The sequence below is a fragment of the Halichoerus grypus genome, chromosome 1, assembly GCF_964656455.1.
Source record: "Halichoerus grypus chromosome 1, mHalGry1.hap1.1, whole genome shotgun sequence".
Lineage (NCBI taxonomy): Eukaryota > Metazoa > Chordata > Mammalia > Carnivora > Phocidae > Halichoerus > Halichoerus grypus.
In genome coordinates this window covers 143,985,613-144,002,005 of record NC_135712.1, presented here as the reverse complement: position 1 = coordinate 144,002,005, position 16,393 = coordinate 143,985,613, and the positions used below count along the sequence as shown (strand labels likewise).

Below are 16,393 nucleotides of genomic sequence, written 5' to 3'. Positions count from 1 at the left end.
CTCGATCCCGGGACTCCAGGATCATGACCTGAGCCGAAGGCAGTCGCCCAACCAACTGAGCCACCCAGGCGCCCTGGAGAAACACTTTATACTCAAAGATACAGATAGACTGAAAGCAGAAAGAAGGAAAAGATAGGTCATTCAAACAGCAACCAAAAGAAAGCTGGAGTGGTTATACTAGTATCAGGCAAAATGGATTTTAAAAGAGAAATGTTACCAGAGATAAAGAGGGACATTTTACAATGACAAAAACGGCAATCTATCAGGAAGACAGAACAATTACAAACACGTATGCACGTAATAACAAAGCAACAAAATACATGAAGCAAAAACTCAATGAGATAAAGGGAGAAATAGGTAATTCAAAAATAATAGTTGGAGACTTCAATACCTCACTTTCAATAATGTGTAGAACAACTAGGGAGAAGACCAACAAGGAAATAGAAGACTCAATGCTATAAGACAACTAGACCTAACAGACATCTATAAAACACTCTACCCAACAACAGAATATACATTCTTCTCAAATGCACATAAAATATTCTCCAGGAGACACTATATGGTAAGCCATAAAACAAACCTCAATAAATGTGAAGGACTGAAATCATATGAAGTATGTTCTTCAAATACAACAGAATGAAATTAGAAAGCAATAGCAGAAAGAATTTTGGGAAACCCACAAATATGTAGAAATTAACACATTCCTAACTACTGGGTCAATCAAATGCAAAATCACAAGGGAAATTAGAAAGTACCTGGAAATGAATGAAGATGATGATATAATATACTAAAACTATGGGATGCAACTAAAGCAGTGCTCAGAAAGAAATTTATAGCTATACATACCTACATTAAAAAGGAAGAAAGGTCTTAAATTAATAACCTAATCTTCACCTTAAGACACTGGAAAAAGAACAAACTAAACCTAAAGCAAGGAGAAAGAAGGAAAAAAAGATTGAAGCAGAAATTATGATATAGGGAACAGAAGAACAATAGAGAAAATTAGTGACACCAACACTGGTTCTTTGAAAAGATCAACAAAATAACCAAACCTTTAGCTAGACTGATCAAGAAAAAAAAGAGAGAGAAAAGATGACGAGATTCAAATGACCAGAATTAGAAATGAAAGAGGGGACATCACTATGGATCTTACAGAGGTAAAAGGATTTTAAGGGAATACTATGAACAATTATATACCAGTAAATTAGAAAACTTAGATGAAATAGACATATTCCTCTAAAGACACACCACTGAAAATGATTCGGGCAGAAATAAACAATCTGAATAGATCTATAACAAGTCAAGTTTGAACTAATAATAATAATAAATTACCCACAAGAAAAACCCAGGCTCAGATACCTTTGTTGCAAAATTCTACCAAACATTTAAAGAAGAATTAATACCAATTTTTCACAAACTCTTCTAAAAAATGTAAGAGGTGGTAACACTTCCCAAATTACTCTGAGACCAGTATTACCCTGATAACAAAACCAGACAAAGACATCACAAGAAAACTACAGACCAGTATCTCTTATGAATACAAATATGAAAATCCTCAACAATATATTAGCAAACCAAATCCAGCTACACATAAGCTGAATTATATATCATAAATTATCCCAGGGATGCAAATGTTAGTTTCACATATGAAAATCAATGTGATACACCATATTAACAGAATATTAAGGGGGAAAACAAACATGATTATCTCAACAAAGAAAAAGCATTTGACAAAATCTAATACCTTTTCATGATAAAAACACTCAATAAAGTAGGACTGGAAGTTAACTCCATAACATCATATTTAATGATGAAAGACGGAATGCTTTCCTCCTAAGATCAGGAATAAGATAATGATGTGTGGTCTTGCCACTTCAATATTCAACTAATTTCTTGCAGTGAGACAAGAAAATGAAATAAAAGGCATTCAGATTGGAGGGGAATATAAAACTATCTCTATTCATAGATGGCATAATCTTGTATAGAAAATCCTAAGGCATCCATCAACGATCTGTCAGATCTAAAATGAGTTCAGCAAGGTTAAGGACACAATATCAATATACAAATATCTTTTGTATTTCTATCCACTTGCAATGAACAATCCCAAAATGAAATTAAGAAAATAATTACATTTGGAATGTCATCAAAAAGAGTAAGATACCTAGGAACAAATTTAAGCTCCCCCCTCCAAAAAGCACAAAGCTTACCCTCTGAAAACTACAAAGCACTGTTGAAAGAAATTAAAGATCTAAATAAATGGGAAAACCTTCCATGTTCTTAGGTCACAAGATTTAATATTGTTAAGATGGCAATATTCTCCAAATCGATCTATAGATTCAATGGTTTGTATTAGAATCCCAGCTGACTTCTTCGTAGAAACTAAAAAGCTGATTCTAAAATTTGTATGAAATTGCAAAAATCCAAAACAATCCTGAAAAAAATGGGAAGATTCATAATTCCTAATTTCAAAACTGGTTAAATATTACAGCAATCAAGACAGTGGGGTAAGATCAATGCAATTGAGAGTCCAGATGTAAATCCATGTGTTTATGGTCAACTAATTTTCAGTAAGGATGACAAGGCAATTCAATGGGGGAAAGAATGGTCTTCCCAATAGATGGTGCTGGGACAACTGGATATTTACCTGCAAAAGAATGAAGTTGAATCCTTAACTCACACTAGACACAAAAATTAATTCAAAATAGACCAAGTACCTAAATGTAAGAGCTAGAAGTATGAAACTCCTTAGAAGAAAACATAGAGGCAAACCTTCATGATCTTGGATTTGGCAATGCCTTTTAGATTTTATACCAAAACACAAACATTTTTTTATACCAAAAAAAGAAAAGTAATTAAATTAGATCTCATTGAAATTAAAAACTTGTGCTTTAATGGACACTATCAAGAAAATGAAAACCAACCAAAAGAATGGGAGAAAATATCTGCCAATCATTTATCTGGTAAGGGACTTGTAACTAAAATATACAAAGGACTCTGAGAATTGAGTAATAAAACAACAACCTAATCCAAAAATGGGCAAAGGATCTGTACAGACTTTTCTCTGAAGAAAATACTCGAATGGCCAAAAAGCTCATCAAAAGATGACTGACATCAATAGTCATCAGAGAAATGCAAATCAAAACCATGAGATACCACTCCACAGTCGCTATCATGACTGAAATCAGAAAGTCAGAAAATAATGAGTGTTGAGAAGGCTATGGAGACCCTGGAACCCTCATACACTGCCGATGGGAATGTCAACTGGGGCAGCCAGTGTGGAATAAAGTCTGGCCGTTCTTCAAACAATGAGACATACAATTCCACTCTCAGGTATATCCCCAAGCAAGATGAAAACATGTCCATACCAAAAACTTGTACACGAATGTTCATAGCAGCATTATTCATAACGTTTCATAATACCCAAAAGGTGGAAACAATCCAAATGTCCATCCAATAAGCAAATAAACAAGACGTGGTCTATCCTTTCAATGGACCTGGCTATTAAAAAAATGAAGTACTGACCCATGCTACGACATAGATAAACCATGAAAACACTCTGCTAAGTGAAAGAAGCCAGTCACAGAAGACCACACATATGATTCCACCTACAGGAAATGGGAAAATTCACAAGACACCAAGTAGATTCACGGTTGCTTTCAGGCTGGAGAGGATGAGAGGTGGGAGGTGATAGCGAAAGGGGATGGGGTTTATTTTTGAGGCGAGGAAAATGTTCTAAAATCGACTGTGGTGATGCTTGCACAACTCTAGGACTATGGTAAACTCTGTTGAATTGTACACTTTAAGTGGGCAATTGTATGGCATGTGAACTGTATGTCAATCAAGCTATTTAAATAATAATATAGTGGGAAGAAAAAAAATCCCGGAAACTTCTGGAATCTTTCCTCAGACTCTGCCAGTCCCTTTTAGCTGACAAATCTTATCACAACAGTATAAACACCCATCGCCTTTATCAGCTTCCTCTTCCTACCTCATACACAGAGTCGGCCCCTTTTCTGTCCCTTGAGAAAACACACACACAGCTTTCTTGTTGCTGGAAGGTGAGTTGTTTTTTGGGTTTTTTTAAGATTTTATTTATTTGTTTGACAGAGAGAGAGCAGGAGAGCACAGGCAAGGGGAGCAGCAGAGGGAGAGGGAGAAGCAGGCCCCCCACTGAGTAGGGAGCCCGATGCAGGGCTTGATCCCAGGACCCTGGACTCATGACCTGAGCCGAAGGCAGACGCTTAACCAACTGAGCCCCCCAGGCGCCCCTGGAAGGTGAGCTTTAGAAACCAGCGGGACATGGGCTGAGATGCCCACCAGACAGTGAGAAGTTCAGGGCTGCAGCAGGAAGAGGTGATGGAGGGGGGGGGGGCTGTGGGGGAGGGGCAGATGGGACAGAGTCTGTCGGGTCTCGGGGCCCCGGGCCACCCCCTTACCGACAGCGGCCAGCTGATGCAGGTGAGCAAGCGGTAGAGGCGGAAGAGGTGCACCAGATAAAAGGCGAGGATCATTATCAAGTTGCAAATGGTGACCACTTCAAAGTAGCTGTAGGCGCTGTAGCTGATCCACACAGAACTCCTGACGCAGATGAAGGCGATCAGCAGCGTGACCTGGAACAGAAATACAGACGCGTCAGACACAGGCCAGCCCATGATGGACACCCAGGGAATAAACAACCGGAGCACACGGAGAAATTGCTGCAATTCCGGTGATCTCCTCACAAACTGGCTGCAAGGCTGGGAAAGTGCCAGTTCCCAGAGTGCAAGCTTTTAAGACACACGCGAGCTGTCGCTGCAGCCGAGTGGGCTTATCCTCTGAAGTGCGTTCTGTTGTGCCAGTGGGACGCCTCCTCAGAGAGAGGGCAGGAACGCGGGAAAATAACCAAGCAGAATCATTCCATTTATTCACCTATTAGGTTGAACTGTAGGAAGTTGCCACTATTTGGCCGTTTTGGACCCACAAAGATGGCGGCTCCTATGTCACGACTTAGGGGCTGGCGGCCGGACGGTAAGGTAGCATTTACTGATGCCTGATGTACATGATCTCCTTGAGGCCTCACAGAAATCTGCCATGGAGAGGGCATCACCCCCATGTTCACATTGGGAAACTGAGGTACACTGGTTCAATAATGGTTCCAAGGCTACCCAACTCATAAGCAGTGGGAGGTGGGATTCAAAAACCCAAGTCTGTCTGACTCCAAGGACCTATTCCTCCATGTCAGATGCAGTTTTGCTTTCCAAGAATGTAAGCCCTCCTCATCGACAAGCTGAGGAAGGTGGATTTGTTATGAAACAGAAAGGAATCCTGGTTATTCAAGGCAGCGCTTGCTCACCACTGGGCATGTGGTGAGAGCTCACCAAGTATACTGTTGCAAATGAATGAACGTGCAGGATTAATAAATTAATGACCTATTAATGAATTAACAGGTCTGGTAAATTATTAGCAACATATGAATCCCACGGGAGAGCAGATCGGAAGAGGAGAGAGAAGATTCTGAGTTTTTGTGAAGGCCACTCAAAAAGAATAAAATCTTATTTACCCCACATAGGGAATAAACCACTAACACACAGGTGTTAAATGTATGGAAAACCTTAGGATCTATTTTAAAAGTACAACTAATTTAGGACAAAGATGATTTTTTTACTGCTTCTTTCCTGTAGAACAGTGAACAAAGGCTGTGTGTGTGTGTGTGTGAGAGAGAGAGAGAGAGAGAGAGAGAGAGAGATTTTGTGTCCTATGGGACACTCGGCAATGTCTAGTTTGGTTGTCACCACGATGGGATGCTGCTGCAGGCATTTAGTGGGTAGAGGCCAGGGTACCACTGAACACCCCACAATGTACAGGATAGCCCCCACAACAAAGAACCATCTGGTTTCAAATGTGGCCCAGACTATTGTGTTGTCACGGAGAAACCTGCTGTAGAAGATGTGAGTCCAGGGGCGCCTGGGTAGCTCAGCCGGTTAAGCGTCTGCCTTCAGCTCAGGTCAGGATTCCAGGTCCCAGGATCGAGCCCCACGTCCGGCTCCCTCCTTAGCGGGGAGTCTGCTTCTCCCTCTGTCCCTCACCCTGCTCATTCTCTCCCTCTCTGCTCTCTCTCTCCCTCAAAAAAATAAAATAAAAACTTAAAAAATAAAAGGAAGAAAATGTGAGTCTATAACAAGCATTAAATCACAAAAAGGATCTAACACCGGTTAAAAGGGTCAGTGTGAAACACGTTCTGTTTTCTCAAGCCCCTCATTCCACTCTGGCAAACTCCTCAGAAAAGGCACAAGGGCGAGAAGAGAATCTGGCATGAAGATGAAGGTGTGTGCAAGAGGAGTGCTCTGCTTGCCAAACCCAAACAGCAGAGGGACTCTGACACAACGGGACCCTCAACATTTGCGTATTCCCCTTTGCTAATGAGCAACGTGAGTATTTTCATTTTTCGGTTCCTCTCAAGCCAGCCAGCCTTGGTAATATAATGATTCATGCCTTGAGGTTGTTTTAAAGCTCTGAGGGGGGGCTTTGCTTCACCCAGGACTGGGTGGTTTCACCAGAGTTTTGCTGCTCATCAGTCCCTATTTGCAGGCCTCAGTCTACAGGTCTCACCACCTCCTGCTGACTTTTTTTTGCATGGCGGGGGGGGGGGGGTGCGGGGGGGGGCAGCCTTCAAGGCTCACCTTAAAATACAGAGAACTCAGAATTATGCCGCACCATTCCTAGGAGGAGAAGCAAATTTGTGCCAAATTTAATGCAAAGATTAGACTAATTTGTACGACTCTTCATCTGTGACAGTCACCTCTTTCACATGGTGACACAGAGATGGGGGAGTTTCCCAATGAACACAGGGGTCTGTGCAGGTCTTCCCCTCTGAGCTCCCAGGGCTGAGGACCTTGCAGCAGGAAGGATGTTCGTGCTCTATCACAAAACCATCTCAGACCACCCTTGGAAAACATTCTTGTGAAAGAAGACTTCCCGAATCCTGTTCAATCGGCCTAAGGCTGCCTACCATGTGCTCTTCTTCCAAGAATCCCAATTTTGGAAAATCTCATGCAGACCACAGATGATATACACTAACACATGCAACTATAAGCTTCCTTTTGGTCCAATAATTCACTCATTCCTACTTTAAATGGCCAGCATCTTAGCCAGCACACTCAAAAAAAAAATTTAATTGACACCAAACTTTTCAGAACTCTTCTAAGGCCGGCAGGTAACCTCTGCAAATGCTGGAGGCCCCTGAATCTTCTAGATCAATACTCTGAGGGCAGGCAGAAAGGTGAAAAGGAAGAATGAGCAAGCCAGACCATCGTGGAAAAAAGGCCCTAGGGTATGGATCCCGCCCCCCCCACCACAACCACAGCCCCTCAGACCTCTTCTTGTTTCCAGTTAGAAAAGCAAATCAAAACACAGCGTAATGCAGACAACCTGAAGGAGGAGTTCTGATTTCAAGGCTGAGTGAGGAAGGCTGGGAGGTTTCTGGAAGGCACGCGTGGTTCTGTTTGGTGTAACTTAAATGTGATACCATCCAACGGACTAACTTGTTTCCCCGGGGGCCCTCTAGCTCCCCTCATAAAGGTTTGGTCTTTTACATTGAACTGCCATGAAAGTTGCGAATAAAATCTCTAGCACACACGTCCAGGGGTTTAAAAGTAATGTTGCAAGCGCCCTCGACTCAGAGCCAGGGCACACCAGCTGTGGCACCATTCAGATCACTGAAATCATCTCAGATCGAAACCACCCCCTCGTCCCCCAAACTGTCATTTCTGACTTCATTCTATCAGAGTTCTTACTTTCGAGAGGAGATGATTTTTGTGAAAGCAGCAGTGGGTTTAAATTTTACAGATGAAGCAGGCTGACATCACCTGAGAGGAACGAATGTCCCTCCACCACAACTCTGCAACTAAAATGTCCTGGTCTCGGGCGCCTGGGGGGCTCAGTCGGTTAAGCGTCTGCCTTCAGCTCAGGTCATGATCTCAGGGTCCTGGGATCGAGCCCCGCATCGGGCTCCCTGCTCAGCGGGGAGCCTGCTTCTCCCTCTGCCCCTCCCCCTGCTTGTGCTCTCTCTCTCTCTCTCTCTCTCTGTGTCAAATAAATAAATAATATCTTAAAAATAAAATAAAATAAAATAAAATAAAATAAAATAAAATAAAATGTCCTTGTCTCCACAGCAAGGCAGCTTGCTCAGGTTCTCAGCCCGGTTGGGTCCCTCAAGGAAGAAATCACCTGCTGCCTGTAGTCTGTGAGCCGGAACATTCCTTCAAGCAGGCTTGATCTTCCCATGCACCTGGCAGGTCTGCGGTGCTGAGTCACGTGCCTGCATCTGGCTGAAGACGGCCCTGGACACCTCACGGCTCAAGAACCCTGGGCTGGAGGCAGGCAGGTCACCCAACCCCACCTTCTTGTGGGGGCTTTTATCCTGATCTTGGAATAATGTTTCAGTGAGGGAGACAGGCAGGAGAAAGAGAAGTAGGATGAAAGCCAACATCAAAAGGTCTCAGACCCAATTCTAAGAGGCTTTTCTGGAAAAGCCCACGAGATGAAAGTCAGGCTTGTTCAAAAAGTCAGAGAGGGGGTGAGTCAGTGTGCAAAGTGCATTTGTAGATGCAAGCGGCCCATAAATGACTTTGCTTGGCTGTGGGCAGGCAGGAAGAGAATTTGATATGCTTCTAACTTCGGCTGAATTCTGCCCTGAGCTGGAAGGAAATTTCCCCCCGCCTTCCTGTTAAAGCCCCCGCTGGTCATCACCACCAAACAGCCCTTGTGCAACCTCATTAACACCCCCGTGAGAGAGAACCCTCAGCCGGCTTACTTCCACTGGGTCCCCGTCTCGCTCCTCAATACCAGACTCTTGCTTACAGGCTCCTTCCCAGCCCCCAAGCCCCAGCACACAGTTCTGTTCTGTAGCCAAAAATAAAAAATGCCACTGAAAGCACAAGGGAGGGGGAATAATCGAAAGAACATTATGTCAGGGGTCCTCAGGTGCGGGTCTCGAGCAGCTCGCTGGTTAATGCACTGGTTTCCGACTCTAACCAGGCAGCAAAGTTCCTGCAGCTTATTAGACACCAAATATGCTTGCCCATGCTGGGACTATTTCTGGAAGGACACCTAAGAAACTGGCCGCCTCTGGGGAGAACTGATTATTTAGCGGTTTTTCGAATTTGCTATTTTATTTTCTTGTATTATAAAAAAATCACATATTAAGCTGTAAAAAAAGCATTTTTTAAAAAATGACACGTCTTGGAGATCTTTAATGGCACAGATTTACCCTTTTCTTTCCGTTGGCTGCAGTTTTATTTGACCCAGTGTTTCTCACCCTCAGCACTGCTGACATTTGGAGCTGGGTAATTTTTGGTAGGGGCTGTCTCGTAGGATGGTTAGCAGCATCCTGGTCTCCCCCCACGAGATGCCAGTAGCACTTTCCTAGGTGAGAGAACCAAAAATGTCTTCAGATGTTGGCAAAGGTCCTCGGGGGCAAAACCACCTCTGGTCAAGAGCCACACTGCCTTAAACAACTTTTTGCCGATGGGCATTCGTCACATCCCCAGTTCTTTACTAATACAAACAACCTTGCAAAAGAATATCCTTGGGCATGCTTCTTTCTGTATGTACGGACATTTCTGAAAGGTTCTCAGACAAGTGAAATGACTAAGTGAAAGCATATTCACACTGAAGATTTTGATGTTTGCTGCCAGAATGCTATTCAGAAAAAGAGGAGTTTCCCCATACAGATTATTATCAGTATTTAAAAAGAAAGGAAATGGTATCTTGTTATTTAATCTTCATCTCCTTGATTACTAGTGGGTTGAATATCTTTTCATAAGTTTATTGGTTACTGCCTGTTCATATTCTTGGCCTATTTTTCTCTTGTTTGTATTTTTATTATGGATTTGATATATTCTGATAAACCTATTGTCTGTTACAGATATTGCAAATATATTCTCTCCCTCGCCTTTATTTTTAGTCTTTTTGTTTTACTGAAATTAAAATTTTTTATGCAGTCAAATCTATGCATCATTTTTCGTAGCTTCTGGGTTTTGTGTCCGACACTCCACCTGCGGACACAGTCACCTCTAGTCCCAACCAGGCCCGCTTCTCTGGGCACACTGGGTCCCCAGAGTGCCTCACAGGCTGCCCCTCAGGGTCCCCTGTATTCGCTCGGATGGAACCTTTGCGATTGATACTGTATCTACTTGTTTGTTGGTTAAGAGTGTATTTGCTTGTTGGTTACCTTGTTCACTACCCTTCTTCTCCCAACTACTCCAGGGACTCTGTTGGTTTCACACTTAACTCTCTCTGCTCCTAGCAGAATGCCCTGCACATGATAGGTACTGAATTCAACATCAGGTGAATGAATGGTTTCTGGGGTCATCCTGCCATCCTCCATGACTGCTCCACGACACTCTATTGCACTAAAACACAAAAACACAAAAACACAAAAAAATACATGTCTCCCTCTCTTACTGGCCTCAAGTGCTTTGAGAAGAGAATTGAGCTTTTTCATTAAACTTCACTTAGGAACCTAGCACAATGCCTGGCATGTAGAAAAAAAATGAATGACTTTTGGAGGCTACTCTGGAACACCTTTCCAAGTTGTCTGAATGGGCTCATTAACCACCCCAGGAGGTCTGGCATTCAGGCTCTCCCAGAGAACGGGGTGTAAAGGTTTCTAGATGCCTCATTCGTGATGGAGCCAGAATACTCTCTGCTTGTTATTCAGGCCAGGCCATGCTCCCTTTGTCCCTAATCGATTTTCCACCACAGAGCCTGGAGGGCAATCTAGGCAAGCATCCTGTCACCCATGTCACCACTGCCCTTCGCTGGCAAAGGTCATCAGATCACAGACCACCGAGATAGAACGCTCAGCTTGTGAAAAAGATCATCCTATCAGAAAGGATCAGAGAAGCACAACTGACATTTATTCGGTGGCAAATTTGGTGGTTTGGTACTAAGATTGAACCAAACTGAAACCACAAATTTTTGTTTGGTTTCCAAGTAATAGTTTCTCTATGTCGTTTCTCTTTCAGTATCTGACTCAGTTTCCTGGTCTCTGCTATGGCTGATTGAATTTCAAGAACAAAAGCAACACCCTCTGCCTCTTGCCCCTGCTGTTACTAGGGGAGGGCACTCTGCTTCGTCTATGTATGGAAGCGGAAGGACAGGGTCGGGGTGGTCACCTCCCCGAGAAATGGGTCATCAGAGAGGACCAGGGGCAGCTGAGACAGTGTGGAGACGCCACAGGGGATGGGAGGATTCAACCATGAAGAGAAGAGCCTAACGGCATGGCTCCCCATCACGAGAAGGGCCAAGACAGTACCTAACACTGACTGCTCACCGCGCACCGAGCTCGAAGTGCTTGACGAGCGCTTGCCCATTTTATCACGTAGGTTCACAGAAAGGAGGCTGAGCTACAGAGACAGGAAGCCGCGTTGCCCCAATCTCCCAGCTAGTGAGTCGGGGCCGGGCCGGGACCCAGGCCTGCCCACTGCAGCGCGCGCGCTCCCAGCACCTGCAGCGTCCCGTTGCCATGGCAGTGACGGCCGGAGCCCCGGAGCTGCGTCTCCCAAGGGCACTCCAGCCTCAACACTGGCTACCGAACGTGTGTCAGCAGAGTGAACGGGACAGAGAGGAATGGCTGGGGTGGATTTTTTTGTTCCAACTTATCCTCCTTTCTGTTGATGCACAATTCAAAAACTATCTTCTGCCTCCTTTGTGCTGGGCACTATGGACAGAATCGTTATCAACGTAACAGACAGAGTCCCTGCCCTCCTGGAGCTTACAATCTAAAGGAAGAGAGAAACACCCACACCTACGCCATCACAAATTCATCATAAACTTTTCAGAAGGAAAAGTACAGGGTGTTCCAAAGATCACAAGAAATTTAGATGAACTCGGGGCACCTGGGTGGCTCAGACGGTTAAGCGTCTGCCTTCGGCTCAGGTCATGATCTCAGGGTCCTGGGATCGAGTCCCGTGTGGGGCTCCTTGCTCAGCGGGGAGTCTGCCTCTCTCTCTCCCACTGCCCTGCTTGTGCTCTCTCTCTGTCTCTCTCTCTCAAATAAATAAAATCTTTAAAAAAAAGAAGAATATATAACATAATAATAATATATGATATAGCTTGAAGGGTCTGGAGGCCACTGCCATGGAAACCCCCAAGGGGTGAGGGAAGTCCTGGCTGAGGCGGGCCAGGAGGCACGGAGGCCCAGGGAGTGACCTGGGAGCCCTTGGGGGTGAGGAACCCAGAGTAGTGACAGGCACACTCACCTACTGAACACCTACTAGCTGCCACCCACTTCATCCCCCCATATTATTCTTTAACAGCTTTGTCGAGGTATAATGTACATCCAGGGTTTTTCAAAGATCACGAGAAATTTGGGTATGTTCAAAGAACATATGTATTATTTTATTTTTTCTTTTCAAAGATTGGCTCATACTGTACATATACCACTTTCCAAAAAGATAATCATTTTATCATTTGTAGCTGCGACTTATTCAATTATTCTGCTCCAGAGCTCTTATCATGGCCTAGCAAGCTGTTTTTTACCTATTTATTATTATTATTTTTGGCTGTCATCCCCAAATGTAAGCCCCGTGATGATGGGGGTTTTAATCACTGTCCAGTTGTTTCCCCACGGCCAGGAACCTGGCCTAAATGGTACCTGGGTTCCCCATGGGTATTGGGTGAGTACATGAATGAATAGATGGCTGACTGCAATGTGAGACCCTTCTGTGTCCCAGGCACTGTGGGGGGCCCCATTCCACCCACCCCCTCATGCCTGGGAGGGGAGTGAGGTGGTCAGTGGGGCGGGGGGGGGAGTGGAATAGAGGAAGTTAGTAAAAGCATCACCCTAGAGAGGTCCCACCTTTACATGTGGGATGAGACCAGGACACTCACCCTTCTCCTGTGCCGCCTGAAACAGGTAGAGGCTTCAAACCCAGAAGCAAGGGGTCATCAGGAAGCGTGTAGAATACACATGCACCTGTTCATATGTAGATCACGCCAGAGCGACGTTTTAGTTTGAGACAAGCTGACTCTTAAGCTCATATCCCAGCTGAGGCTGCCCCTGCTCACCCTATTCCTCAGTGTGTATACGGCTGAGCCCTGGGCACACAGGTGCGGACCATGACTAATCCCGTTGTATCCCCAAGTGCACAGGCCTTCAGTGGTAAGCTGAGATCTGAGCCTGGGGTTAAGCTGGATTCTCAACAGCCCTCCTGGGGTAAAAATGGCTGGCTGGCAGGGGACGGCCTCCTTTCCGTAATCACTTGCCCTCACGCTCTCCAGGGTTTACCGAAAGGCAGCACTGAATGCACGGCTTTGCTTCTAGGCATAAGCAGAAGAGGGGCCGCCTGAGCAGATGCCATCAGGACAAGCGAATAGGATGCCCAGCAATTTAGACGCACACTGAAATATTTATGGATGAGATAAAACACAGTAGAAGGTCTGCCTCACAATAATACAGGAGCAAATGGGCATAAGGGATCTTTCGGGGGTGATGGAAATATCCTAAAATGGGATTATGGGAGGGGCTGCACAACTCCGTCAATTGACTAAAAATCACTGAATTGCACACATAAAACCAGGAGCTTTTATGGTATGTACATTATACCGCGACAAAGCTGTTAAAGAATAATATGGGGGGATTAAGTGGGTGGGGATATAGTTCAATGAGGACTGGCCATGGGTTGGGGATTGTGACCACTGGCTGAGGGCTACACAACCACTCACTGTGCTATTCTCTCTACGTTCGTGTACGTTTGAAATTGTCCGCAATAAAGAGTTAAAAAATAAAATGCCCAATAAGCTCAGGGAAAAAACTAATAACTAAGGAACTGAAATTTGCAGTCATCCCTGTTACATCAAGGCACCCATGGGAGTTAGGGAGCAGTTATTTTTATCTTTAAAATATTTTATTTATTTATTTATTTGACAGAGAGAGACACAGTGAGAGAGGGAACACAAGCAGGGGGAGTGGGAGAGGGAGAAGCAGGCTTCCCGCCGAGCAGGGAGCCCGATGTGGGGCTCGATCCAAGGACCCCGGGATCACGACCCGAGCCAAAGGCAGACGCCCAACGACTGAGCCACCCAGGTGCCCCTATTTTTATCTTTAAAACTATGAAGCAATAATCCCATGTCATGAGCAATTCTGGCTGTGTGATGCCACGAGGCTTCATCCAAGAGCAGACAACGGTTTTGCTTTCTTCAGATAAACTGAATCTCAACCACAGGGAGACCAGGCGATAAAGTTCTGCACTCTACCAGCACAACTACCAGTGCAGAGAGCATCTCTGAGGCAAGCAAGCACCCCAGGGTCAGAATGGGGGGGGGACACGGAAGGGGGGACCAGGTGGCCCCAGGTGGACAGCTGCCTGCAGGTTTCCACAGTTCTTGGTACAAGGTGGGCTGAACACAGCATGGCCAACCTTCTGCCAAGAATACAAGGAACATTCCAGAGCAATGTTTTTCCCGGATTGATTGGAAAAACAGCCAAGCTGCTTCGATCAACTTGGCAGTGCGGTGTGGAAAGCATATCCAAGACCCTGAGATGTCTGGAAATGCACAGTGTGATTTTACAAGCCAAAGAGCCTTGGTGAGCAGAAGAAGAAGCAAGAAGCCTTACACTTGAGATGAGACCCATTCCTTCCCTAAAGAGGCAGCTGCCCCATAACACCTCAGATTCATTCTTTTAAAACCTTTCCTCCGCCTGAATCTTACCAACACCTTTGGCTTCTAGACCCTTGCTCTCCAGAAGCTGAGCAGCCTCGTAAACCCTTTCCCAGTGGACAGTCCTCTCAACTCCGGTTGTGTATCTTTGCTTCTTCTCTAGGAAGCACCCCTACCTGGCCCGTCAGTGCCGAGATAAGGAAATAAAGGGAAAACTCAAGGCAGGGCAGCCAGACTTGAGGCTACAGGGAGCAAGCCACCCACGCAGGTCACCTCGGGTGACCGTGCTTGGGGTAAGGACACAGGCAGCCACCTCAGCACCGCTCCGAACAGGCCTCAGGAAGAGCTGGTGGGCAGCCCTCGTCGCTCAGGGCACAGCCTACATGTGGGCATCTTCCCCCCCGGACTGCGTCACACACTCCAGGGCTGAGCCCGTCATCCCACACTCTCCACAGGGAGCAGCCCCTTTCCATCTGTCACCGCCCAGAACCAGCCCCTGCATGGGCCTTGGATCTCCCTTATGTCCTGTTGACAATGCGGTCTCCGCTTCAGGATCCAGGGTCAGGTGACACACAAGCTTCTAGGCCAGCAATGTCCAACAGGATTTTCTGTGATGGTGGAGACGTTCTCTACCTGTGTGGGCAGTATGGTAGGCAATGGCCGCGAGTGGCCATGGAGTACTTGAAACATGGCTGGTGAGGGGGCGCCTGGGTGGTGCAGTCAGTTAAGCGACCAACTCTTGGTTTTGGCTCAGGTCGTGATCTCAGGGTCCTGGGACCGAGCCCCACGTCGGGTTCCACGCTCAGTGTGGAGTCTGCCTGAGACTCTCTCTCCTTCTCCCTCTGCCCCTCCCTACCGCTCTTCCTCTCTCTCAAACGAATAAAAAAATCTTAAAAAAAAAAAGGGATGTTGCTGGTGTGACTGAGGAACTGAATTGTTAATTTATGTTTAATTGATTTAAATTGAAATAGCCACATGTGCCCAGTGGCTACCGTATCATACAATTCTATACTGTCCACGAAGCATTCTTTGTCCTTCTGTTGCCCAGACTGAAGGGGCCTCTCCCTTCTCCAGCGCCTCACTCCCATCCCATCTACCATATCCTCTTTCCGGTCTCACGCCCCTCACAAGATGAAACGCCCTTGCAGATCCAGGCAGGGTCTGGACCTCCCTGGATCTCACAAAGGAACCATTCAGTGAGAGAACTCACTCACCAAGTGCTTTGTCCCTCCTTGAATTAAGTATCGGGCTTCTAGGAATGGCTGTTCATATAGCCCAGAGAGGTTGGTGACCTTCCACAGATACGAGAAGAGAGTGGATGCTCCGGCCATCAGTTCTATTCTACGTAAATCCAATTTTATGTCTGACAGGCAGCTTGACTTTGGTACAGCGAACTGCCTCAGCTCAATGGCTGCTGCCACTTTCTAGCCGTGAGGCCTCGCTTTTCCACACCTCAAGTTCCTCATCCAGATAGCATACCTCATAAGGACGGTGTGAGGAAAAAAACCAGTGAACACATGTACCTCTGGACTTAATACCCAACTATCAAATATCTATAAAAATGCATATCCTTTGATTCAACAGCATCACCTCTAGTAAATTATCCTATTAAAACACTCATGGATTAAAAAAAAATACTCACAGATATAAGCCAAGATTTATTTATAAGAATAACAGAGTATTATAAAAGTGGAAACATTTTTAAAAACCTAAATATTCAATAGTACATTGATTAAATTATGCATCATCC

At 45.2% G+C, this 16,393-nt stretch overlaps 2 protein-coding genes across 6 annotated transcripts in view; both read right to left on the bottom strand.

The window, feature by feature from the left end:
• CMTM7 (CKLF like MARVEL transmembrane domain containing 7) overlaps positions 1-16,393 on the bottom strand; it is a 50,758-nt gene that overhangs the window by 7,297 nt on the left and 27,068 nt on the right. For all 5 annotated transcript variants that reach the window (XM_036078864.2, XM_036078863.2, XM_036078858.2 and 2 more), the window contains exon 2: positions 4,437-4,610. In XM_036078864.2, the coding sequence (XP_035934757.1) occupies positions 4,437-4,610 (174 nt within the window). The remainder of the gene's footprint in view (positions 1-4,436; positions 4,611-16,393) is intronic.
• Positions 4,473-16,393, bottom strand: part of CMTM8 (CKLF like MARVEL transmembrane domain containing 8) — a 158,237-nt gene continuing 146,316 nt past the window's right edge. The window contains exon 5 of the transcript XR_013448073.1: positions 4,473-4,610. The gene's annotated coding sequence lies outside the window, so the exon portion shown is untranslated. The remainder of the gene's footprint in view (positions 4,611-16,393) is intronic.